Raw genomic sequence first — 27,658 nt, 5'->3', positions numbered from 1 at the left:
ATAAGTAAGAATAAACTATGATGAATTTCGACCATCTCTGTGTTTGCATATAACATGTATGTATGTGGGGTCATCACGAATATGTTTTTTTTTTTTTTTTTTTTTGCATTTTAAAATATTCATGCTATTTTCTAAAAATACATTTTCATTTTTATCCATCATGCATATTTCCATTAGAAAATTAGAGAAAATTATTTTCTTGCGGTTTTCTAATCCATGAAAAATTAGTGGATGTTCCCTGTGGTGTTTTACATGAGTTAGGACACTTCCCCTCAATGGATGATGTCAGCATGCTTGCATTTTTCCCCTTTTAAGATATATTGGTAATTTCATAAATTAAAACCCAATAAATACAGTAAAATCCCCAAAAATCATGAAAAATGTTTTTTTTTTTATAAATGTATTCCATCCTATTTCAAATGATTTTCGAAAGTTTTCAAGCACATACATGTCGATTCAAGTTCCTTGTGCATATAACTCATTTCTCTTACCTAGGGACATTTTGGTAATTCTATCAGGTTTAAGATAAATTTTGGTTTTAATCCCAAAATGATGCACATTTTGGCAAAACAAAATGTTTTAGGCATGTGGGGGTGTGTTGAAGTCCCTTTGGTTGGAAAAGAACATTTCCATATGTATTTACCGTATTTGCTACTCTGGGGTATTTTGGGCATTGCATTTGGCCACTGTTTTATCGTTGCACTTCGTGAAATGTTTACCATTCATTTTTAATTGCACATTCGGTCTAAGTTTAGTTATTCAAACTTTTTCCTATGTAGTTATAGCATCTTGGGATTTTTCCTATCGCTTTTGCCCTCTAGGGGTATTTAGTAATTGTGCGCATAATTTTTGTTGGATTTCCCCAAGCATATTTTTCGTATTCCTTATATGTTTTGATACTATTAAAACATATTTTGGCAACTTCTTGCATTCAGACAAAGTTTTATGCCTTTTTTCGTGCACGATGGCCCCCAAGGGTGATCATGTCATTTTGTAAATCCCATGTCTAGTTTTATATTGTATTAGTTGTTCCTATCTTTCTTATCATGCTAACTTAGATTAGGTGCTTAATCGCTCTTTCAAGTTGGCCCCATAGATCTGACCACAAAGTTAGGATTTCTAATTTAGGAAAACACATTAATTAGATCAATTATGATCCATAATGTACTTAATCATGTAACTTAGACATTAATTTTCATTTGCCTAATTAGGCCCATAGATTTTAATCAAGATAGGTTAAATTTTTCAAAAAAAAAAAAAAAAAAAAAAGTTCAATTAGGTGCGTAGCATATATCATACTATTATATAAGTGCCCGAATGCATGTTTCGTGGCTACTTTTCACTTGACTATTTTGTCATTCTTTCTATTTTAAATACCTTTTCTCTCCTATTATATTTTTTGTCATTATTTTTTATTTTTCACAAAATAATGGTACCCTTACCCTCAACTTTTTATAATATTCTTTTTTGGTAACTCTAAATTTTTTTTTTTTGATGAATGGTAACTCTAAATTGACATCCACGAGAGATATCTCCACTTACCATATCTCTCTCTGTATTTTTTGATAATCCTTCTCCTACAGTTATTATTACCCAAAAAAAGCCCAAAACTTCTCCTACAGTTTCCTTTTTATTTTTCTTATTACTCTCCCTCTCCACGATCTCCTCTCTCCCAATCTCCCAATCTCCTAATCTCAAACCTAAACCCTCTCCTTCTTATTGAAAATCAAGCTTCGGGGGTGAATGTCTTCTTGTAGGGTTTCTCCGGAAATCATTTTAAGGTGAGAGACCACTTCTTTCACTTGGATCTCTACTTATTTTCTATGCTTGCCCATTTATTTCGATCTATCTATCTTGCAGGGGAAATCTTCTTTGCGAGAAACACCTTATAGTTTCTTAGAGTCCATGACTGGGAAATCATCTTGACAAAAACCATAATGCCACTGTGTCATCTTTTCGGCGCTGTCTCATCTAAAATCCTAGAAAGTTCGATACAATATTTCTTTAATATTCAATTCCCTCTTCTCTTATTCTTTTCCCACCCACAGGTTATTTGTAGGGAAGAGAGTGGAAATGATATATGTGGACATCTTCAATCTCTTCTGGTACTAAATGTTTCTGAACAAGAGAGACATGTGGTGTAAGCCTGTAACAGCGAAGAATTAGATCTCGAAGGGATCTATTTCGTTTTCCTTTTTTTTTTTTTTTTTTTTTTTCTTCCTCCTTTCCGCCCCCCTCCCATTATTATTTGGTGTATTTCTTCGTTGTCAAAGCTGTAGGAAACAACTAGAGAAAGGAAAATAAATTTCTTCTGTTAATTTAACTATAATTTCTTGTCATGACTCATGAATGGTAGTTACAAATTATAAATGAGACTTGTGGGTTTTCATTATATTCAACTACTCCTAGCCAGCCCCTGGTTAAGAGCTCACTCTCGTTTTAACTTTTACTGCTTTTTATCTACTGCTCCTATTTATCAGAGAAATAAGAAATAAAATTGATTATGGTAAGTAGAACATTTTTTTTTGCTAAAGGTCAGCAAAGTATGTATTAACTATCAAATGTCCATGTTACAAGTTCTGAGAGATCCCCCGAAGGGGGCAATAAGATTACAAAAAAACCTCTCATATCCCCTTTTAGCATGATGCCATCAAGGAGTAAATAACATCAACAATTGGGATTCCATCTAAATCGATCCCCAACTATCCTTGAAATCGAAATCTGCTCCTGTCAAGTAGGTCCCACTCTAATTCGTTGTGAACAAAAAATGGTGCTTCTCCCCACCTCTGGGATTCCTGTGTTATAGCACTCCTCTTAGCCATAAGATCAGCAACTGTATTGGCTTCTTTGTAGCTATGGGTAATTCTCCACATAATACTTTTAAGGTACCTAGCGACTTCAACCATAGTTGATCGAACCTCTATGGAATCTTACCACTCACAATGGACTTCACCACTGCTTCAGCATCACACTCTATCCATAGCAGCTGAATGCATTTATCTCTAGCCAACTGAACACCAAAGAAAAAAGCATAGAGCTCAGTAGCAAAGTTTGTAGATATTCCCAAGTACTGCGCAAAGCTTCTCTCTGGCCATCCTAGGTTGTTGCGAATTATCCCTGCTGCACTTGCATGCCTCGGGTTTCCAATTGAGCAGCCATCAATATTTAATTTCCTCCAGTGCTCATCCGGTTTCCTCCATAGGATTTCTATTATCCTAGTGGCCTTGGCATTTGGAAGACTAGCACCAATTTCACGTGCTATAACCAGGTCCTGTAGAGACTTAATCGTGCACTTCATGAGAGTCGATGCATCCCCAAGGTCTGCCCTTAAAGAGCGCAAAATGTCAGTTGATCTTTTCCCCTTCCCTTCAAAATGTCGTCTGTTTCTTTCACTCCATATGTGGAATGGAACTAGAACAAAACCCGCCAGCCACACTGTAGCTAAGGCACTTGTCTGGGCTTTTTTCCTTCCACCATGCTATCAACTCCTGCATTGATTCTTTTGCCGGCCAAGGTTTTTGAAACATAGCGAGGAAACCCTGCCACAGCTTAACAGAGAAAGTGCAATCAATGAAAATGTGATTCTGGGTTTCATTTGCTTTCAAACAAAGGCAGCACCTTGACACCATAGGGACGCCTCTTTGTGCAACCAAATCATCCGTTGGTAGCTTTGAATGCATTAGGCGCCATCTAAAGACCGAGTGTCGAGGCTACAAGTAAGGTGCCCAGACCACCGAATGCCAAGCCATTCTTCATCCTTCCCTTCTGAGACTCTCCCATGCTGACTTCACTGTAAAATTTCCCTTTGGGGAAAGCGTCCATACTCTACTATCCTCAGCCTTGATGGTTGGGAGAGATATGGTTCTTGCTTGGTTGACAACTTGCTGTAGAACTGCAGATTCCACTGCAGGAAAGCACCATTTGGAATTAACTATAAAATCAGCCAATGGAGTGTGAAGCGTCCTTAGCCAGGACTCATACCCCTGAAAGCCTTGGTGTGCTGAAACAATAGTCCCCTATAACCATCGATCATGCCAGAAATCAATGTTTGTGCCATCACCCACTACCCATGCTTCATGGTCAGTAAAAAAATCCCACATCTTCTTGATCCCATTCCAGATTGAAGACGGGGTATTCAGCTAGTTTTTTATAAAGCCCTTAGAAGTGAACCTTGCTCGAAGAAATCTGCTAATTAGGGAGTTATCCGACTTAATTCCCCAATAAAGCTTAGAAAGAAGCGCCTTGTTCACATCTCTTAACTTTCTAATGCCCAAACCCCCTTCATCACGAGGCTTGCATACCATCTCCTATTTCACTGTGATTCCCTTGGACGTATCCAGGTCCCCACTCTAAATAAAATTCCGTATCCACCTCTCCATCGTAGCTATTAAGGATGTAGGCCACCAATAAATTGAGAAGGTGTGGATTGGCATGCTTGAGATGACGGACCTTACTAACTGAAGTCTCCTGGCCATTGAGATTAGCTTTCCTTTCCACCCTACTAGCCTTGACTTGATTTTGTCCATGAGTGACAACAAAACTTCCTTCCTATCCCTTCCTTTGAAAATGTCAATTCCCAAGTATCTGGTGGGGAAATTGCTGTCCGAGAATCCGATGATGTCCTTGATCCTGGCCTTCCTGGCAGCACTTATATTGCATAAGAACAGCTTACTTTTCTGTAGATTAATACTCTGGCCCGAGTACCTTTGATAATCGCCCAAAAATGCTTTCAGCCATTGAACAGGGCGAACACCCGCTTTAACAAATAGGAAAACATCGTCAGCGAACAACAAGTGAGTGGGGACCTGAACCCCCCTCGGCCCTGGTAGTGGGGTAATCTTTCCATGTGCCTTTAACTGAGTCAATCCCCTACATAAAACTTCCTCAACGACAATAAACAACAGAGGGGCCAAGGGGTCCCCTTGTCGAAGCCCCCTCTCAACTCTAAAAAAGCCCACTAGACCTCCATTAACTAAAATTGAGAGTTTAGCTGAAGCCAGGAGCTGGTGAATCAGGTTAACCCAAGTGTCACTAAACCCGAACTTCTTCATAACATTGAACATGAACTCCCACTCCATAGTATCATATGCTTTCTGAATATCCAACTTCAACCCCATTCCTCCACCATAAGTCTTCCCATACAGGGAATTTGTAAGCTCCGAGGTTGCACAAATATTAGAGAAAATGTTCTTCCCCTTTTGAAACGCTCCTTGCTCCTCCGATACAAGTTTAGGGAGGAGCCCAGATAAACGATTGGCCAAGATTTTTGGTAGCAATTTATATAAGAAATTCCCTACACAAATCGACCGAAACTTGTCTAAGGTGATAGCCTCCTCCACTTTAGGTACTAAGGTGATGAAATTATTATTAAGTCCTTTTGTAATGACGCCCTCACAAAAGAAGTTAATAACAGCCCTGCACACATCCTTCTCAATGATCTTCCAACACCTTCTAAGAACGCTCCTGGGAAGCCATCTAGTCCAAGGGCACTGTCTGGATCCAGATCAAACACTGCCGCTTTAATCTCTTCTGTACAAGGGACTGCTGTGAAGATCGTATTGTCTACTGCAGTAATTACTAAAGGAATGCACGAAAGCAACTCCGGTTGGGCCACAGAGGGAACTCGTTTATGGAAAGCCTCATAGTAATCAGAAACATAACTGCTAATCTGGTTTAGATCACTAAGGAGAGTAACATTAGCCTTCTTTAGCACCCTAATAAGACTCTTTGATCTTTTGATCCTTATAGCAAGGTGGAAAAATTTAGTGTTCGGTCGCCACAGGTTAAGTACCTGACTCTAGACTTCTCCGCCCACAATTTCTCCTGCAGAGAGATAGGCCTCACATAATCCTATCTAGCAAGCTGTTAACACTACACCAAGAACTCTGAGCTTCCCACAGTTTCAATGGTCTCTTGTGCGTCCTCCAAAGCGCTCTTAGCACGATCTACTTCCACATTCATGTTTGGAAACTCCAATCTGGACCACTCTCTCAAGGTTGCCTTTAATATCTTTAGCTTCTGAGTAACCACATAGAAAGGAGTCCCAGCAACATACCCAGCCCAAGAGTGCTCTACAACAGCCGCACAATCAACATGATCCAGCCAAAATCGTTGCAGCCTGAAAGGATAATTCTTCGGTTTTGGCACTGCATCCGCTACAACCAGTATTGGCGAGTGGTCTGAGGCTGACCTAGGAAGCACGCACTGGAAAGCATCACTATAAACATCGAGCCATGCCGAGTTACATAGATTTCTGTCGAGCACTGTAGCAGCATTCACCCTCTTTCTGTTATTACTCCAAGTGAACTTATTCCCTTTAGTCGACAGAGGGAAGAGTGAGGAGGCATCTAGAAACGCTGCAAACTCCAAAGCAAAACCCTTATTGAAAGTGCCAGGTCCCCGCCTCTCTAACGCTAGCAAGGTGGCGTTGAAGTCCCCTAAAACAATCCAAGGCAGCGCAGATATTGGTTGGCTTGATAGGTCCACCCACAAGTCTCTCCTCCGAGCACAGAAACTACTAGCATGGATTGAAGATAGGAAGAATTTCTCTCTTCTCACATCACAGAAGACAGTGAGTTGTTGATTCGAGAAGCTGACAATCACTGGCTTAGGTATACTGTTCTTCCAGATGATCCACAAATTTGGGTGCTTTCCCTCTCTTTCATTATGAATGCACTCAACACAGAATCCCAAGTGCTTAAAAAATAATTTAGGAAATTTCTCCGGACCCACCATAGGCTCACCCACACAAATCACATCAGGGGCATGAGATTTCACGAGAATTCTTAAGGCAGCCTTAGTGCTACTGTTAAGAATTCCACGTAAATTCCAGTACACAACCTTCATTAAAAACTGATGGCTTTGTGGCATCTCGTGCGGCTCTGTGAGGCAGATTCCGCACCTACTTGGGCTGCTTACCCGCTCTCTTGTTCGTCACTGGCGTGAAAGAACCCACGAGCGCTGTGTCCACCTGTCTAACCTCGTCAAAGGCCCTAACAGGGACTGACGGATCTTGAAGAACAACCTAGTCCTCCCTGCTACAATAATTTTCCTGGTCACACAGCCCCTCTCCCTGCGCTGGGGAAGACCCCTATGACCCGCTAGTGCCTTGACATTGCAGGACCCCCTCAATTGTGCCTCCCAAGCCTGAAGTAACTGGTTGCACCACAGGACCATCCCCCACGTTCACAATGGTTGAGTCAGGCTACACCTCCTTCAGCCAAGAGTCAGCCGAACCTTGGCTCACAGCCCCACACCTCAACACATGCTTCCCTTCCACACCCTCCCCCTGAAACACCACCAAAGCCGCATTAAAAGAACTAAGCTGCACCCCCTGTACCGGAGAGCCAGGCACTCCCTGGCATGCATCCCCTGTGTCTGAGGCCCCACACCCCTCCACGCTCTGCCCATTCAAGCCCTCCTTCTGATGTACCACCAAACTCTCGTTGACAGGATTGAGTTGCTCCTCCTACTGCTGAGAAACATTACCTCCCTATACTGCCATGCCTCGCACTGAGGCCCCGGACGATGACTTTCTTCTCCTCCTCCCTACTTCACGGCCCACCCTAACTAGGGCATCAACATACGCCGCTCCAGGGATAGCAGATTCAACGGGTGGCATCTGAATGGGATTAGGGCAGTTCTCCGAACGATGGCCAAACTTCTTGTAGTCCCCACATCGTGAAGGTGGATCCTCAAACACCACCGATTGTTTAAACAAAAACAACTCAGCACTCCCAGTCTGCTCCTGTTCCACCAGAACTTCCATAACCCTAGGCTGTGTTTCATCCACATCCACACAAACCCTAGCAAAGTGACCATAGAACGAAGCTTTGGTCTTTCTATTGATGGCTACCTGCCTTCCCACCGCATTAGCTATAGAGTAAAGAATTTCATCATGCCAGTACTCCTGAGGTAGACCTGGGAAGCGAATCCAGGTTAACCTATGAGCCATCTGTTGCGTATCAACATTGAAACCAGGACTCTATCACTGAAACCTCAGCAGTTGCCCTTCAATACGACAGGGCCCTCGTCTCCCAATCATCAGCATGTCAGGTTCAGGATCGAACTTGAATAAAATAAGGCTACATTTGGTAAATGTCTGAACAAAGAACGCCCGCTCTTGACTAGAAACGTTCTTTGGCGTTCTTTGTTTAGAACGGCGTTCTAAGACCAAAAATGACTGTTTGGTAACAGTCTCAAAAACGCCGTTCAGAACGAAAATGGTGTTTGGTAAAACCTGTTCTTCCCTATTTGATGTTAATTACAATAATGTCATTTCCTTATCAATTATACCAAATAAATACTTGTAAAATCCTTTTCTCTTACCAACCTTAGCATAAAATTAAAATATCTCATTAACATAACCAAAGTAAATATAAAAATATTTCAAATTTCAAAGATGCCATTAAAATTGGGTTCTTGTATAGATTAGTGTCATAATGACTATGCTACGTACAGTTGAATAAAAAGGGCCTTGGTGGATTCGAACCACCATCCCCTTGGAACATGCTCATGTGCCAAGTGCTCTACCAATTTGAGCTAAAGACCCATCAAGTAGAGATCCAAAACAAAAATATAACAAAAAATATTAAAGTAGCATGAATCTCTACATGAGGAATGCAATGAGCAAAGGTCTAAAAAAGAATACATCAAGGTCTAAAACAGAAATACATCATTCCTCCTCCCTTGGCTCGCAGCTGAGAACAGATCTTCTTCATCATATCCCTCACTGTTGATACACACCCATGCATCATTCATTCTCTCTCTCTCTATCTCTCTGATTCACACTTCACAGTGAGAACTGCTAATGGATGTCAAGAATGGAGAGGCCAGGGTAGCGCATAGCATGTACTATTGTAATAAAAGGGAGAAGAAGCAGAGAGAATATTGGGTGTTCCAAGAGATACATTGCCCTAATAGCTTCATTTCCCACCTTTTTTCCCAACTCTTTGAAAGTAAAAAGAAGCAAAAGAAGGATATAGATAAAAAATAGTGGCCATCATATCCCCTCTACTCCAAACCTCTCTGTTTTCATTCCTAGGTAGCCCTGTTTCAAGGCCGTTTCAGATCAGAATTCTATCATTGATTCCAGAAGGTGAAAATTTGTTTATAAAAGGAAAAGAAAAGGCAAAATTTGTTACTATTTGACCCAATGCTTCTGACAGTGATATCATATTGATTTCTGCTGGAAACATTTTGGGGTGGGGAAGAGAATCACTACACCAAACAAGAGGAGATGACCAGAACTGTCCTGATATTATGGACTCTGAAATAATGCTTATGTCAAGAGTAGAGACTGAACATACATTATAGGTTTAAACTTCCAATATTTGAACTACCGTTTGGATCATAAGCTTATGACATTGAAACCTAGATATGAATGATATCAGCTCCCATGCCCTTCATGTACAGCTTTTGTAAATATTCACTTCATTGCTCTAAAAGTAATAGCACAGCCCTTTGAGCATACTTATTTTTCTTCAGGCTCCATTTGTTTCTGGATGAAACCATGTGGTAAAATCGATGAGAAAATATAGACTTAAAAAAAAATCCTTATGTGGTTTCCCCTGTAACCTGAAAATCTCACCTTTCTGTGGTTTTAGTTGGAAACAATTGGAGCCTAAATAAGTGAGGCATCAAATAGTTGCTGTCATGGGCAATTTGAGGAAAAGAAAAGAAAGAATTCTTAGATATCCAAGGGGTTAGCCCACAGAGGAAATTGAAAATTAAACAGTTTAATTGAAGTCACACCCCAACAGCTTCAATTTAGTGGTGAAGTAGCAATTTGTGCAGCTTTCTTTCTTCTTATTTTATTCCTCACCTAATCCATTATCATTTATACCAAAATTTAGAAGAAACCATTAAACCTTATTTTATTCCTCACCTAATCCACTCAAAGGGGTCCATTGATATCTCAACAAACAGGGATAGAATAAACTCTTAGAAGGGTAATAAAGAAGTAGTTATTCAGCAAAACCACTGAAACTCCATGAATTCCACTGAACAACAGAGACCCACAATCTCAACTTACAACATAATCAAGAGATCATCTGCTCAAAAAAATTTAAATGTTCTTTTTTTTTTTTTGGGAAGAAATAAAAAAGCAAACAGAGAAGAACACTGACTCTGCATTACCATAGAAGGATAAAATCATAAAGAAGAAAATCAGATACAAAATTTATTCAAAATCAAGATACAACCCTAATCCCCTCAAGGCCCTTTCTCTCCACCAAAAACTTGTTTCTCCAAGTTCTTGGTTTGTTCCCTCTCTCTCAGACACACACACACAAACACATACAGAGCAATTTCTATTCAGGTAAATAGAGAAAACAAAGAAAAAAAAACCCAACTAAATCGAGTAAAAGAAGTTCAGAACAAATCGAGTTTTATATTTCACTTGCAAACAGCCATTACAAGAACGCCAGGGAGAGTGAAAGGTAGAGAGAGTAGAGAGCTACAGAACAAGACCTTACAGAGAGAGGGAGAGAGAGAGAAAGAGTCACCTTCACACTTCAGTTGCAGAGAGGGTCGTGCTAGAGAGGATCACTGTAGCAGAATCCTTCAAGTTGTTGCTCCAAATCCTAAGACAAAGGAGAAAAATGCAAAGTCAGATCTCCATCCCAACAAACGACCGAGAGAGAGAGAGAACGAGACAGGGAGAGTGAAAGGAAGAGAGAGCAGAGAGAGGAAGAGAGAGCAGAGAGAGGAGATCAACCTGCAAGTTCGCCTCCTCCTCCTCTTCCTTTCCCCCCAGATCTGCTTTTGGGTTTTCTGCGTTTTTGGGTTTTTGGTTGTCTTAAAGGGTTGCTCACGATTTTGATCGTCAATCGCGATGCTTTTCGTTCTTTGTTCTTTGGAGACGGTCGGTAAAGAACGTTCATTTGGCAAAAAATCCACCGGTTCGTTCTACAAAGAACAATAAAATGACCCGGCAAGACAAACATAGTTTGACATTTTTTTGTTCTTAAAGAACGAAAAAACAGTTCAGAATGGTGTTCAGACATTTACCATAAACCCTTTACCTAGGGTTTTCAACTCGTCCGTCCCCAAAAGGACCCATGACTCTTTAACAAAACTCCTCACATCATTCATCAACAAAAACCTGAAGTTTAGCCTTCCTATTAGAGAGAAACGAAGCCGGCACATCTACTCCTCATAGGCCGACTGAGGGATCTTTATACGCGTCATGTTGCCATCCCTCACAGGATGAGGGAGATTCTCCACATTAGAAATAGGTAGTCGCGCTCCTACAACCGCTGCAAAAGACTTGCGTTGAGAAACCTGCTTCGGGCCAGACTCCTCCTCATGATGTGGAGCACCTTCCATGTTCCCCCCATTAAGATCCTGCAGTTCTAAAGCACCAGAAACTTGGGTTTTCGGCTGATCTTCGTCTCCTTCATGAAAAACCCTAGGGGGACCCCCAGGGAAACCCTAGCCACCGCGCCGTTCTCACGCTCTTCAGAACTCATATTTTTCATCCCGCTTTCGGATTCTCCTTGATTCTCTATCTTCTTGATGTAACCTTGTAAGTAGAACATTAATTAGCACAAAAAGAAGAATAAAAGAGAACAACAAAACCCGTCATGGGAAGAACATGAGACCAAAAGAGGTAAAACGAGATAAATATTCTTGAATCAGATGTCCTTTTCAAGAACAGGGTGTCTCTGAAGTCTGAATGTCTCCCCACCCCTGAATCCTTGATTGGGGGGGGGGGGGGGGGGGGCAGTCCCCACTTGCAGAAGCGGCCATCTTCAACAAAGATCTAGTTGAAGAGACTACGCCCAGAAGTCTACTGTTTTAAGTTACATTGGGGACGATGATATCAGACCCAATAACTCTAATATTGGGAGTTCCCACTTGACAGCGAAGCATAAAACCACTAGTTAGGGAGTGGGAGTGCGACAGGAGGCTAAATTCATAGTCTATGCTCTTCTCTCACAAACTATTATCGACTTAATTTCTTTAATTTTTGAATCATTCTACTGTAGTCCTCTTGAAAATCTTTCAGGCTACATGCTTTTGTCAAGTCTAATGTCAGTTTAATTAATAGTTTTTTAGCTTCACCGCATTGCAGTTCTATTTTGGTGGCTTGGATGGTTCAGCAGTGGACCCTAGAAAATTCAACTATGCAAGTCATATTAGAGTATACAACTCAGCAAAGCCATTTCCATGTGTCTACATTCAGCTGCATGAATTGTTCTACTCTTCTTTGTCTCGTCCAACATCCTTGGCTAAGTCTTAATTCATCAAGTTATTTGTCACTACCTCTACCCACTTCGTTTTAGCCTTCAATTTGCCCTTTTAGAATGTTTCACTAGCATGTTATTGTTACAATCATTGGTTTGTGTTAATATGATCAAACTGGCTCTGTATCATAATAGACAATGTAATAAATTTAAAAAAAAAAAAAATCTTGGATTGGGTTTAAAAGCTATTGTCCACTTGTTTTGTTGTCATTGTTGTTTTAGAGGACTGCCTAATAAACATTTTTTTCTTCTAAGTAATCTCAATTCTCATGTTATTTTTACTTCTATCTTCATGACATTTAGTCTATTAGTTCGTTCATGTTTATGTGATTCCCATTTGCAGAGAGCTGTCAGTATTACTCTATCCATAGCACATCGATTGATTAAGGTTTGCTTTATACTAATACTTGATCCTCTGCTGTTTCTACTATTTGGAATTCTATCTACTGATGACTTCTCAAATGCTGAGGTCAAAAAGCATCGAATTTGTAGTTGCTCCTTATGATGCTGATGCACATTTGGCATATTTGACAAGCCTTGAACCTGAACAAGGTGGAATTGTGGCTATGATTACTGAAGATAGAAATCTGCTAGCCTATAGTTGTCCCACTGTAAGAAGTTTTGCAAAACTTTGACATTAACATATGGAGGTTTACCACTATCATGTTGACTTGCTCTCATCTGTTATTGAAATAATTATTGTCGTCTTGTTTGATTGGCATTTGTTGTAGACAGATTATCTTTGAGATGGACCGATATGGCAATGGGGAGGAGATTGTGCTGGAAAAAGTTTTCTATTCTAGCACTGGTTTAAGCCCCTCCTTCTGGAATTTCAATAAAGAATTGTTCACAGGTGACTTCATATTGCAGTTTGGTTCATAAAAGGTTGTGTTCATATCAGTTACTATTTATGGCAGTTTATCCTACCTTGATCATTAGAATACTTCCTCATATGTTTACTTCTCACCCAACCTTCGACTCAACAATGCTTTATCCCCTACTTAACTGGCATTGGTTGTTCGTCTGTTGTTTTGCGATTCCACTCTATATGGTGCCATATCATCTGCTAATTGCCCTAGCATTATGGAAAATAATTATGGAGTCTTTGGTACACTTGTTTGGCTAAAACTGCAAATAGCCACCCTGACCTCCCTCCATTCAAGGAGCTAAATTCTCACTCATTCCCTAAACAGAAATGGGAAGTGAAGACTAATAAATTGGTGTGTTATTTGTTAATTTTTTGGCCTTTTTTCACTGAATCTTTTCTGTGCTATCTTCTCTTTGTCTTTCTCTCTTGAGATTTGTTTTATTTTCTATGAAGGTTTATGGAAAAATCATATTTAAGGGCCAAGATGAGTAGTGCAGTGCTATTTCTTTCCTGTGTATTGACTGATAAATAAAACCTGAGCATCATTCCCTTTTTGTCAATTAATAGCTCCAAGCTTTGAATATTTTTTTTTGTTGCATTTACCTTGTTTAGTTTCTCATTTTTTGCAGGTATATTTGTCTTAGCTGGATGTGATTTCCTTCCATCTGTTCCTGGAATTGGGATTAAACGAGCCTACTCATTGGTTTCCAAGTATAGAAACTTGGACTTGGTAAGCTTACTCTAGCTTAGATTAAAGGAGCCTACTCATTGGTTTCTAAGTATAGAAACATGTACCAGGTAAGCTTACTCTAGGTGTCAATTTACCATCCAATTATTTAGTACTCAGTGTCATGGATAGATCGCTCACTTCCGATCCCAATTGACTCCACTGAGTTTGGGAATGACAGGGTAATTCAATCACGATGCAACAATAGGGCTTGTTGTTGTAGTACTTTGTTATGAGCTTTTGTTTTAAGTATTTTTATTTGTAATGGCCATAGTTATCAAGGCTAGAAGGCGACTATGGCGTTTTAGAGGGTCAAAAAATCAAGGTGACACAGCCATGGTGGCAAGGCGCCCACCTTGACGCTCAAGGCTTCCAAGGCGACCATGTCAACGACCTTGATGACTATGGTAATGGCTCAATTTTTAAGGTCCAAATTTTAGGTATTCTTCTAGATATATCTTTAGGGAGTCTTGGGGGTTAAGTAGGTTAGGAATTAGAAGTTATAAAAGAGATGTAACCCCCCCCCCCCCCCCCCCCAAGAAACGAGCAGAACCTACAATGTGGACCCAGAGAGGGGAAAGTATCTTTCATGTGTACACCCATATGAAGCTCCTTTCAATGGAAAAAGGAATGGCTGAAAAAACATACATCTAGATTTAGTTGTGGACAGTGCATATTTTACTTTCAAGTTTAACAAGGAACTTCTCTATTCTTGTAGACCAATGGTTCAACAAATAGTACAGGGAGATTTGGCAACTTATGCCAAAGCAATGGAGAGGCTTTCTGGCAAGGAATCTCTACTTCTGACTGTAAGTACATCTGTTTGTGAGTGCGTGCTTGTATCATCAACAAATCTATCATTGTTCACAATAACTAGCTTGACAATTTCAACATCAATTTCAATCAGTCAAAACAAAGCTTCTAAGACTTCCTTATATGCGAAGGGCTGAAGAAGAAATGGCCTCAAGTTAGTGGGAGCACTTCAGCATCAACTCTTATTGAGTTTACAACTCCTAAAGCATCCCTTGTTCAGCACAATCATTATGGAAGCAAGCGGGAAATCCTAGAATTTAACAGACGTTGATGTTGATTCTTTCTTGACTAGACTCATAATCTAGAAATCATTTAACGTTCAAGCTATGCTATCCCATTAATGTTGACAACCTCACTTTTTCCAAATTTTCTTTATTCCAAGTACAATTGAAATTGAGTGATGGACTTATATTAATGTTGGTAGCTGGTACCTTTGGCCACAATCCTGCAACTGTTCTCTATGGGTTATCCTTAAAATTATTACCTTTTTACTAACCATGTTGGAACTGCAACCAGATGGATATCAGTAACAAGAGTTGGATGATTTTTTCTTTTTTTTTATTTTTATTTTTTAACCCAAACCCTAAACCCTAAAGCATCAGTGAACAATAAACAAAACGTAACTACACAAAGTGCTAAAAGTGATTATCCCAAGTAAATCAGCATTATTTTTTCCTCGATGATAAAATTTGTTCAGTAATGCATGCTTGGTTTGACTTATTTTGGCTGTTTAAATCTATCCAGCCCTCCGTTGATCTGTCGTTTCTGTTTAAAAGCTTAACTGGGCTTGTTGAAATTTGAATTGGTGTGGAGTTGATTAAATAGCTTAATTAGATTAAAGTAGGATTGATTAATTATCTGATAACTAGACCCATATCACCAAAGTAAAATTATACCACACTTGTGGGAGAAGAAAATTTGATTTGTTATAGGAAGTCTATTCAAGAATTACGAGATCTTGCCCATTTTTGAATGACCTCTTACTATGTTTACAAATTAATTCCTGAACTCATTTTCTCCACAAGCGACCCTCTCCCCTCTAATATCTCTATTCTGCACCTACATATGGGCACACGTGCATATTTACTAGTATAAACAAGTATATAACAAAAAATTTGGTCTAGAAAGACCGATCGTCGGTCAAGCGGTTCTTGGGTGCCTAACACCTTCCTAGCCCGTAGCCTAACACTTACTCAAAGTTCTAGGGCAGACCAACCATCGGGTCTTGGAGTTAATTTAGTGCCTCTTCTACAATCCAGGTGTCACTCCTTTATTCCATTTTTACCCATTGTACTCTCTTGCAACAAGAAAGAGAGGGTGTCACTGCGAGGCTTCCAGCCTCCGAAGGTCCATCATCATCCCCCCAGAGGGTGTGCGTGTCGGATTTTTCATTTCGTACACTTGACATTAGTTAGTAAATTCATGTACTATATGCGTATTATACAAATATCCGAATGTTTGATTCAAAAAAATGTATTTTACCGTATATATACGTATATATGGTAAAAATGTGCTTTTTATATGGGGCCATATTATACACGTATAAATACAAATTAAACGCGTATAAATACTTTTTAAACTTAAGGTTAGTTTGTTTTTTAAAAAAAAGGGTAAACCAAAACTTAAAGAAGAAAAGATGCAAAAAAACCCTCTTCTGGTATTCCGTCTTCGTCTATTCGAACTCTAGCCGCTGACTGCCCCCACTCCATTCATCTTCTTCATCTCCGTCCATATCGGTTTCGGCTCATCTGCCACCTACTTCTCCACCTCCTCTCTTCATTCTGGACTCCATTGCAATCGCAGGTTCATCGACCTTCTCTCTCTCTCTCTTCCAATTTTCTTTTAATCTTCTTATATTGTTTCTTCTGCTGCGTTTTTGGTTTTGGGAATAACACCTTGTATCAATTTTCTGTGATTGTTTATGTTTGCTTCTGAGTAAATGGTTATAATTGTAGGGATTTGGAAACCCCATTCAATCATTCACATATACCCATATAGATTTGGAACACCATAACTGAGAATCATAAATAACATACATTGTTTAATGGTGGCTGTAGTCGATCCCCAAGCTTTTCTCCTTCCCTTTAGTCTTCCACAGCCTTTTCACACTTTCTCTCGTGAGTAGGAATTCAAAAACGACAAGTGACGGCTGTGAGAACCTTAGGGTTGAATATATATTATATTCTCCCTGACCCTAACCACACTCCCACAATGTGTAAGGTCAGTTATACCCCTGACTTAAACCTAGAGTGAATTTATTAATATTTACCTTATGGGCCCAATAAAGATGAAATATATTAATGAAGCCCAAAACCTAACAATTTCCCACTTGGGCAAAATTAATACACATCTTTATTGGAATTGGCCAGAACCCCATTTTCACTCAAAAATTACTTTGATTCTTATTAATACCCACTTGTGTCGAACAACAACAGAAGGTATGCCTCAATATACGGCATACAACTTTCTGTCATCACAGTCACAAATGACCTATTAACTCGAACCTCTTTGGGTATATGTATCAACAAGGAAACAAGAGCATAACAAGTGATCAGCAAGTACATGTTCATTTCCTCGTAGGTCCTCTACCTTGAAAATCCTCACAGGTCACTTTGATATTAACTCATACTTGGGCTAAACCGCCATGAACTAGAGTTAACACCATACTTTGGCTTACCGCCCACGGCTTTATCCGCCATTTTAAAAGAACTTTGGCTTTATACAGCCTATGGCTAATCGTCACTTCATTATCTTTGGCTAAATACCGCCTATGGCTAACTGCCATTGTGTTATCCTTGGCTAAATATTGCCATCGTGTACATATAAGACATGTCATGCAATAATGTACAAAGAAACCATAACCAGTAAATGCATCAAGATGGCAGGAAAAACAGAAATCACTAGTCAGATATAGAGCTCAAATAATAATCAAAAGGGGAGCAACAACCTCCCACTAAACTAACATATCATGAATATAATAGTCATGATTGTCAAAATAACCCAGACTCCCACTAATCCTCGGGAATCACACTGCCATCACCCAAACAAACATGTCAAGTACTATGCTGTTCTATACCTCCATGAATCTACCTTCATGAATCTAGGAGCTTTTGCTTGTACCGTACTAGTTGGTCTCCTGAAAGCAGGACCTTAGAGAAAAACTCTACTGAGCGAAACCATAGAAAAAGATTCAGTCACCAACTGCCTAGTAGGGACGTAAACACCATCGACCTCTCCCTCAGTCACCTCTTCTCGGGCAGGAAAATACTTTGTTCCTACTCGCCTTGAGCTATTTGCCTTTCGATGTTCCTTTGGATAGATAGCTGCAGAACTCTTGTCTTACCACAACTACAAGGGCTTAGGGACAGAGTCAACAACCTTTAGTTCTGCAGTGAAAAGCCTAACCAAACAACCCGCTCGATTGCCTCAAAACCGCCATCACACCTTTTACATGGTGAATAGAGCAACAACAATCTAATAACCGTCTGCTTGACATCTTTCCATTTCCCTATAGAACTCTCCAACCACCAAGTCGACACCATCAGAGATCAATTCCATGTTATCAGTCCAACCACTGGAGTCTGAATCTGATTATCCGGCTATACCAAGTCAGTCATCCTTCCCGTGGACTAGCCTGAACTCTTTGGCACTCAGTAAGTACCGCACCACCTTCTCAGCTGTGGTTCAAAGACCCAGTCCTACATCAGACTTAAAAACTCCCCAGCATGCTAACTACGAATGCAATAGCAGGATGAGCGCACACTTGTGCATACATTAACCTGACCACAGCTAAAACATGAGGCTCGTCCTATATGGAATCACTCTAAAGAATCTCCTTCGAACACCATTCCTAGTTCAAATTATCCCCTTTGTGGATAGGTGCATCCTCCCACATCATTAGATAAGTCAAAACTCAACAAGATCCTGTTAATATAAGCTCTCTATGGCAACTTAAGATAGTCTTCCTTTTTCACCACGACTTACCATGACTCGCCACGACTCGTCACGAAACCAAGTACATGGGTGTTCTCTTCTATGTCTTTCATATTAGAATCGCAGGGAAGAAACTGTTTGGTCTCCCAAAAAGTCAAGATCACTGCCGGCTAGCAGTATATCATCTACACATGGCACACAGAAGATACACCTACCCTTAGTGGTTTTCTGGTGGATGCAATTGCCAATTGCTCACACTTAACAAAACCTTAAAACACTGTCCTGTAGCTTGTTTTAGACCTTATAGTGACACCAACAACTTAAAACTTGATGGTCCTTTCCTTTCCTTCTCAAAACATTCATACTCACATATGTGGACTCGCTCTGCCTGATTATTTATAGTTCAACTTATTAGATTGGTTGTGGCTTACCAGTTGAAGTTCATATCCTCGAGGAGATCCACGATATCGACTCTCAAGTCTACCTTCATTTGTGACTCCACGGTAAGGGTGCTACAATAATGATTCTAAAAGATTCCTGCGCGGACACTAGATGAACGGCTACTAAGTAATCAAACCCTCTCCTTCTCAGTGGAAATCTTTGGTACTGCCTGATATTGAGTTGTTCTGCCTTCCCCTGAAGGCCAATATTGATTCTAAAACAGCTTTGACGCAACAACCTTGCATCCCTGAGGAAAACTCAATTAATTTTCAAACACCATTTCATCCTAAACCCTTCCAACCATCTCACAACCACAGACACTTTACCCTCATCCTTAAGTGACTTTTCACAAGGGATCTTACTAATTCTACTCTCTGAGCCTCTCTGAGCCTAAGCCTGAGGGTAAAATCTATGACCCTATGGTCTTACGAAATATCCTACTATCACCCGCCTTGGATTGTAAAATCTAAGAGAGGATAGGTTCTCAGGTAGTCCTTGGTTGTGTCACATGGGGTATTTTAATTGACTTGTTCGAAAACTATAGTTTAAAGTATCATACCCCAAAAACTCAACCTAAACTCAGGATTTTCTGGTTTATTTCCTTCTCAAGTGTTGACTAGCATCACTACTACTTTTGTGACACTTCCAAACACTGTGGGACTAATTTTTTCACTCGAAAGTTATCATCTTCCCCTTAATGCAGTCAACACAGTTCCCTAAAACTTCAAGAGCTAAGTATCAATAATGCCTTCCTGTATAGGCCCGTCCTGACCTCTGTCTGGCTAGGTTATCTAGTTGCACAAGTCCGAGTATATACTGCGACTGATTAAACTATGGGAGAGTAAAAATTCATGTAATCATCAATCATATGATAAAAACAAAATGAAAGAACCAACAGATGAGAATAGCCAACTTTATTAAAAGTATAAATGCATATCCAAGTAAAACAAGATATAAAAGAAACATAAACATAATGGTTTAAAAATTCTCAATGGCTCTTTTATGGTTTCCATATTTTCATATCCTCATCTCTCACTAAGACCTTCACTTCTTATTCACCCCTTGATCAGGAAACAAAACTCATCTTGTGTTGTGGTGAATGGTCACGAGACCTAGGAGTGTAGAATGGTGATTCTGGTCTGTCCACTTCCTCAGATTCGGCCTCATCTCTTGGTGGGGACCTCGGAGTATAGTAAGGTGAGTCCGACTTATCCACTACATCAGAGAGGATTTTCTCAATTAGTCCACTTCCTCAGATTTGGCCTCATCTCTTGGTGGGGACCTCGGAGTATAGTAAGGTGAGTTCGACTTATCCACTATATCAGAGAGGATTTTCTCAATTGGTCCGCACCCAAGTGGCCAATCCCTCATCACCAATGGTCTCGGCATCTTGGATCTTTTGAAAACCTTTGCACGTGCCTCATGATAGCCCTATACGTTCGTGCAGTCAAATGCATCTTCTTACTTCCTACTTGAGTACGGTTTCCAATGCGCTAGGAAGAATCTAAGACACTGGTATTACAATTTTACATCTTGAAGTTATCGTCTACAACCGACTTATCTTTGGTGGGTGGCATCCTGTCAAACAGAATATCAAATCAATAACCAGCATTTGCCACACCCATAACTTTAAAAATTATCTAGTGCCAAGATTGTGTCGATCAAAACAAATTAGCGTAATAGACAAGAGTAAAAGTCTAGTGTACATTCCTAACCTATACTTCCTAAGATGCAGTGGTCCACATTCTTTGCCTATACCTTACTCAGTCAGGATAGCGTACACAAGTTCTAGTCACTACTAAATAGATAAACGCACACTATTGTCCATGGGAGCATAACTAGGGTGTGTTACAAACACGCCATAAAAGACAAGCAGATGCTGAAAGCCAGACAATTCATGAACAACCTAATCAGAACATGTCTTCCCCTCTCTGGGCATAAGATGTGTAGAAGCTTTTTATTAAGCCACACTACCGTAAGACCAAAAGTGATCACAATAGTCCTATCACTTTTGGGCATAAGGAGCCCCAGGGTGCCAATCCTTCCTACACTTACATTTGCATACCTAATCTCTTTAAACTTGGGTAGCAACTCTTCTAAGCATGTACAACTTGCTTTGCTGCCATGACCGAACTGCAGAGGAAATTGATATACCACTGTGGTGGTCAACACCTCATTCCCCTATAGTTTTCAAAATGAAAAACTGCAGTTAATCACCTATAGAGTAATGAACTTTCTTACAAGCACGTGCAGTATAGTATATTTTCTATAACCTTAATTAATTCTTATGTGTAAGGTTTTCCATGCACAATCAAGACCTTTCGCTAACTTAAGCACTGGGTATTGTTAATACCTATAACTTATGGTCTATGCCAGTTCCTAATGAACTAGTTTATAAAACCAGAAGAGTGTCAACCGGAACTACATTTTTAACCTTTGGGTTTTGAAATGCACTGGTCCTCTTCACACTTTGCTGGTTATACAATACAATGTACCAGCACATAGCCGAGAGTGTCAACCGAATCTACATCCCTAACCTTTGGGTTTTGAAATATACTGGTCCACTCAATACTTTGCAATTACCGTGGGACAACACCAACCTATGAAAGAATTGTCACCTTTGGGTAAGCAATTATTCCTAGGCCAGTCTCTCCCTATGTGTGTGTCTATTATTTTGGTCTTAGATGATGCTACCTTTGGATGAGCATCACATTTCTTTGCTGCTCTTAGAATAAACCTTAAGTTATTGGGCATCTAATAAAATCAGATTTTACCACTTTGGTGGATTCCATCTAACCTTATTAGAGTACCCAATTACTCATGATGCAACCATGGGATGTTTGTAAATTCAAACAATTCAATACATGAATCTTATCACACTCAACAATTCCTTAAAGAAAACTATTGTTCTGCATTGTATCAGGTCACACTATTGCAAATGTATACCTCATAAATGATAGAAATAAAAGAAAAATAATGCAGGTATACACCTTTCAAGAGTTGTAAAAACATAGAAAATGGTCACTATGGGTCCCAGAGGTTACAATTGAGGCAAGTGGGGCATACCAGTCCGTAGCCCTTGAAAAAACAAGCACAACAGAAAAAAAACGGGGACCTCAAACTCCCTCCCACGCGCCCTCACGCGTGGTTTGAATCCGACACGTGATATCACACGCGGTCGGTCAAACTAGTTAACCTGACCGATCTGAGCAATCGGGTCTCTTTTCGGGTAAAAAATCTGGGTAGTGTGACCCGCCCCAATCGGGTTCGGGTCCGGGTCAAACCCGTGTTCCTAGGGTTGGGTTGCCATTCGGGTTGGACCAGGGTCAGCCCACTTGGATCGGGTCTGACCTGACCCATCTGGGTCGGGTTCAGCCTGGTCCACTTGGGTCGGGCTCGGTCTGGCCCACTTGGGTTGGGCTCGATTTGGGTCTAACTGAGTCATGACCCGCTAGCTCATCGGGTTGACTCGAAAACCCTACCGAGTCGACCTGGCGATGAATCGTCCACCACCGTCTCACCAAAAACTTTAAAAAAAAAAAAAAAGAAGAAATCAGGCGCGTGAGATTCACGCGCTTTTTTCGACTGCGCGTGGAGATGTTTCCGTTGAATCGGCTTACATGGTCGTGACCGCCTCGACCTCCTCTTCGATTTCATATAAAAAGTTTCAAATTTTGGTGGCCGTACACCACCGGTAGTGACCGTACAAGGTTGTTCCAAAACCCAAAATTTTTCAAAAACCTTTTTCATTCACAAACATGGATTCCAGATCCATATGGGTTGGCTATGATGCCACTTGTAGGGATTTGGAAACCCCATTCAATCATTCACATATACCCATATAGATTTGGAACACCATAACTGAGAATCATAAATAACATATCTTGTTTAATGGCGGCTGTAGTCGATCCCCAAGCTTTTCTCCTTCCCTTTAGCCTTCTACAGCCTTTTCACACTTTCTCCCGTGAGTAGGAATTCAAAAACGACAAGTGACGGTTGTGGGGACCTTAGGGTTGAATATATATTATATTCTCCCTGGCTCTAACCACACTCCCACAATGTGTAAGGTCAGTTATACCCCTGACTTAAACCTAGAGTGAATTTATTAATATTTACCTTATGGGCTCAATAAAGATGAAATATATTAATGAAGCCCAAAACCCAACAACAATGTCTAGCGGTTCATTAATTCTACCGCTTAAAAGATGGAATATCTTATTTTGTGTTCGTACTTTGTAGCACTGTGCTCTACTTCATTCCAATTTTGAAAGAAAGAATCAGTATTTCTTTTCCCTAAACCAATTGATGAATGAATTAAGAATAGGTAAGGGCTCCTCTCAAACATCTCTGTCTTCACTGGCATCTTAAATCGAACTTGTTGAAATCGAACTTGTTGATTCTCTGTTTGTTCCATCACTGTGACAATGGATTACCACTATTTCTTAGTTATTCACTTATTCCTCTTCCTTGCTTTAATTTATTTATTTGAACTTGAATTTCGCAAAAGTAGTTAGGTTTTAGCAAAAATGTTCTCTTTCTTGTTATCCAGTATTGGTTGTTGATTTTAATGGGAAAAAGGGTGATATGTTGGTGCTTTTTTTTTATTTTTTTATGTTGATTTTGATATAAGAGTGACGATCTTCATTTGGATGGTACTTCCACAATAAGAAAGGAACAATTTTATTCCATCGATGCTATTAACTAGGATTTTATTGTAACATGTGCTCTACTTAACTAGTTTTGCTGAACCTTTTAATACGGCTCTAATATGTTAAATGTTAATCTTATGAGATGTAATAGGGTTTCTTTTTTTTTATAAAATCATTGTCTATATGCTATTATTTTGTTTACTATGTGGTGAATGTTTGTTATATAGTGAATATATGCCCGTATTTTTGCTTATAGAGCGACCGTATTAAACGCGTATTAAACAAATACCGTATTATTGTTGTACACATTGTATTATGCCAGATTTTTGAAAAGTATTAATTTTGTCTGGTTCATTTAATTCTCATATGTATCCGTACCCGTTTGATTGTCGTTCCCAAACTTACTAATTAAGCACTTGACACATGAAATAGGGATGATTAGAGAGAGAAGAGGGGGAAAAAACCATGTGAGAGGGCATACGATACACTACATACATGGGGAAGATGCAAAAATAAAATCAAATAAAAAAATTTCCAAAGTAAAAATCATCCCATGAAATTGAAGTAGAAATCATACCAAATCAGGCCTTAAACTTAATATTTGATACTCAAGCCGAGGAATCTACAAATGCTTTTACATCATTGCTTTCATAGAAGAGTCTCTGAATTCCTTTAGTTTTTTTCTACATAATTTGTCTCATTACAGTTCATTCTTGAGTTTCCCATTCCCTAGGAGTATCGGACCTTAATTTTAAGGGCTGACGTTCCTTGGGGGTAGTGTGTCCCCTGTGCGCGCATGGGGACTAATGAGAATGCACAAGTTGGCATATTAGATGGTGGGATTTCCGCCCCACATAAGGGGAATAAGGTGGTCATTTCATCCCTCTGTGTTTGGGCATGGCGATACATTCCCCCATAGAGAACTCTTTTCCTAATTCTAACTACCAGTAGTAACAACAACGAGAATTTGAGGTTATTTTAAGCTGTCCTTGTATGTGCACAGTCTTCCCTTGCTTTCTTATCTTGGAAAAGAAGATAAGAATACGAAAGAGAAAAAAATAAGAATCGATTTTAATTAATTTGGAGGGAGCCGGCCTCTATCTCTTAAGTGATTAATTGGGATTAAACTTCTATATCCTCTTCATTCCATTACAATATTTTTTACATAAGAGATAACAATGATAACTAACCAACCCATCCCTTCCACTAACATATAATAAGGAAAAACTAACACGTCATACTAACTACACCCACTATCATGCAACCTCACACACCATTCGTAATAAACAACTCTTAATAACTATCATATCATCAAAAAAAAAAAAATAAAACCTCTTAATAACTATCCATACATGCATGCACCTAACAGTCCCTATATCTTTTCTTTTGAACTTGAAGTTTGCAGCTTGAAATTTTCCAACCCAGAAGTCCCATCAAGTCCCTTGGCTAGGTAGCGCATAGTATATTCTGTGACTGTGGTTTCCCTGTAGATGGGGGGATTGTCCTCCAATAGCAACTCCTTGATAGGCTCATAGATCCTCGTTGATGGTAGAAAACCTGTTGTGAAGAAGCAGGCGATTGATAGTCTTGGGCCAACCTTGTTGGCCAACACTCGATGTTTAGCACTTTTAAACTTGTTATTGCATATGAGCTGCCACAACCACAATATCAATCAGACAAAATTACGACTGAAACTAAAGACACCATTAATGTTATATTTGGGTAGCTCCGGGGTTCCAATTTTATGGTTTTAGAATTTGAATTGGAATCGGTGGAATTAGAGACCCTGATTTCGATAAATGCATGTCGACATCGGACGGACCTACAACTAAAAAATGAACATCAGATGAGATCGGAGATGACTCTGATGGGATCCTCCGATACCTAAGTCAGTTCTCGGAACAACTAGTTAAAGGTGAAAGCCTCAGGATGAGTGGGAGACTAAGAGAATTCAAGATTGGATGGAATCGAATCCCCTTACCTGAGGTCCTTGATCCTTATTTATAAATAGAGGGATCGGGGATTAGTCTGACCTGACATATTGGGACCATCAAGATCTTTTGGCTTCTGTAGGATTGGCTCAAGTGTACCTACATTGAATGCTTGGTCAGGCCCGACAATAGAGACAACCTTATTAAATGCCAGGCCTATCAGTGGGGTGCACGAACCTTTCGGTAGGTGTAGGTTCGGCTCGAGCGAACTAGCTTTAAATGTCTCCATATCGTATTGTATTTCGATTGCAGAGATGGGGCATAGTAGAGATATGAAAGTCCTGTTCCATCATGACATTAGTGGCAAGTGCAGACTTGCAACCTGTGGGCTAGTGCTCCCTAACCCCTAGGATAGGGGTTATGACATCGTGATCAATTCCATAGGCTGGATTATTCTTGGTATATCACATACCATTAAATTCTAGAAGCTAACACGAAACTTCTTGTACTCTCAAGCAAGATCTCGTATTTTGATTCTCCAATCTTTGAAGCAGGATTGATTTGAGTTTTGTTTGAAAATCAGGGGATGCCGTGTAATTTACCCATAATTATATATGAATGTATAAAAGAGACTTGCCTGCAAAAGATCCCCAATGTTCACAATCAGAGCTCCAGGTGTGGGGGACACATCAACCCATTGGTTCTGATGATGAACTTGGAGGCCACCAATATGGTCTTGTAGAAGGATTGAAAGGAAATCACCGTCAGCATGCTCACTGGTGCCCATCGTCAGTTCAGGTTCAGGGCATGCAGGATAATAGTGACACAGAAGGGCATGTCCCTCTTCACAACCCATCTCCCTCAGCCGGTTAGGTTTTAGCCCCAAACCCTCCGATAGTAACTCAAACAAGATAATCCCCAATCTTTTAACTTGATCCGAGTACTCCATCAATATATCTCTACAGATTTAAGATTAATTAGATCAGATAGTTGAGAACCAGTTAGCAGGTCTTCCAAAAGTACTGATCGAAAAACACAAATAGTAACCTACACTACTATCACATACCTGCAAGCCTCAGGTAAGTCTTGGGGATTGAAAGGTTGAGGACCCATGGAGCAATACATACTGTCCCTCCAATTAGCTGCGGGAGAGCTGTAGAGATCGAAATTGGAATTGTAAGCAACCCTTTTGTTGACATAGTCACGCGTGTAGAACTGTTTCTTCACCTCCGTGTCTTCCTCGTAAAACCTTCTAATCCCTTCCAGGATCTCATCCATAACAGTTTGAGGAATCCCATGATTCACCACCTGGAAGAACCCCGACGTCTCCGATGCATGACGCACTTTTTCGACGATTTCCTTCCTGAAAGTCGCATCTTTATCGATGATGCCATCCCCCAAATCTATGATTGGAAGCCTGAGCTGGGTTTGGGTCTGGTTGTGGCGGATGGAACCAGGCGACCCTTCATGAAGGAGGGCATTAGAAGGGTGGTGGTGAACGAAGATACGAGGTAACTTCACAACGCCAGCGTCTACCAGTCCCTTCACACCAGCTTTAGTATCATCAAATTCCCTCAACTCTTTGTTCCGGTCATAAGTGGCTGAAACCTCTTCATGGGTGCCTGAAACTACTACCATTTTAGTATGTACTTTGCTACTTGCAATCAAGGATATATAGTTCTGTGACTATGACTAATCCAGCGCTCTTGGAAATCCTATCTTATTAATGGCAAGGCAATTGTACTCTTTAGTTTATGTGAGTGGGGAATTTTCTCACGTATCTGAACGACTCACAATCGTTCAGATGGAATCCATTTAAACAGACAAGAATTGAAGAGCTAATTTCTGATGGTGGCCTGGACTGGTGTACAAATTTTACACCCCTCTCTCAAGCATAAACAATAGAGAGGATGGAGACACTTGTCACATCTTGGCACTACGGAGTGGGGACGGGTGGCCCCAAAATTGACAAATCATAGATAGCACCACTCGGTGGTTGATGAGGATAACCGTGGGTCAGCCTTGACTTGTTCATCAGAAAGGCCAAA

General features: G+C 40.1%; 1 protein-coding gene across 1 annotated transcript in view; it reads right to left on the bottom strand.

Annotated features, from left to right (window-relative positions):
- LOC122668837 (1-aminocyclopropane-1-carboxylate oxidase homolog 1-like) overlaps positions 1-27,298 on the bottom strand; it is a 43,014-nt gene extending 15,716 nt beyond the window's left edge. The window contains exons 1-2 of the mRNA XM_043865395.1: positions 26,677-27,298; positions 26,248-26,569 (exon numbers count right to left, since the gene is read on the bottom strand). Of these exons, the coding sequence (XP_043721330.1) occupies positions 26,248-26,569; positions 26,677-27,248 (894 nt within the window). The 5' untranslated portion in view covers positions 27,249-27,298. The remainder of the gene's footprint in view (positions 1-26,247; positions 26,570-26,676) is intronic.
- Between the last annotated feature and the right edge of the window lie 360 nt (positions 27,299-27,658).

Source organism: Telopea speciosissima, chromosome 1, assembly GCF_018873765.1.
Source record: "Telopea speciosissima isolate NSW1024214 ecotype Mountain lineage chromosome 1, Tspe_v1, whole genome shotgun sequence".
Classification (NCBI taxonomy): Eukaryota; Viridiplantae; Streptophyta; class Magnoliopsida; order Proteales; family Proteaceae; genus Telopea; species Telopea speciosissima.
The sequence above is the reverse complement of the archived record's forward strand: the minus strand, read 5'-3'. Positions and strand labels throughout refer to the sequence as shown.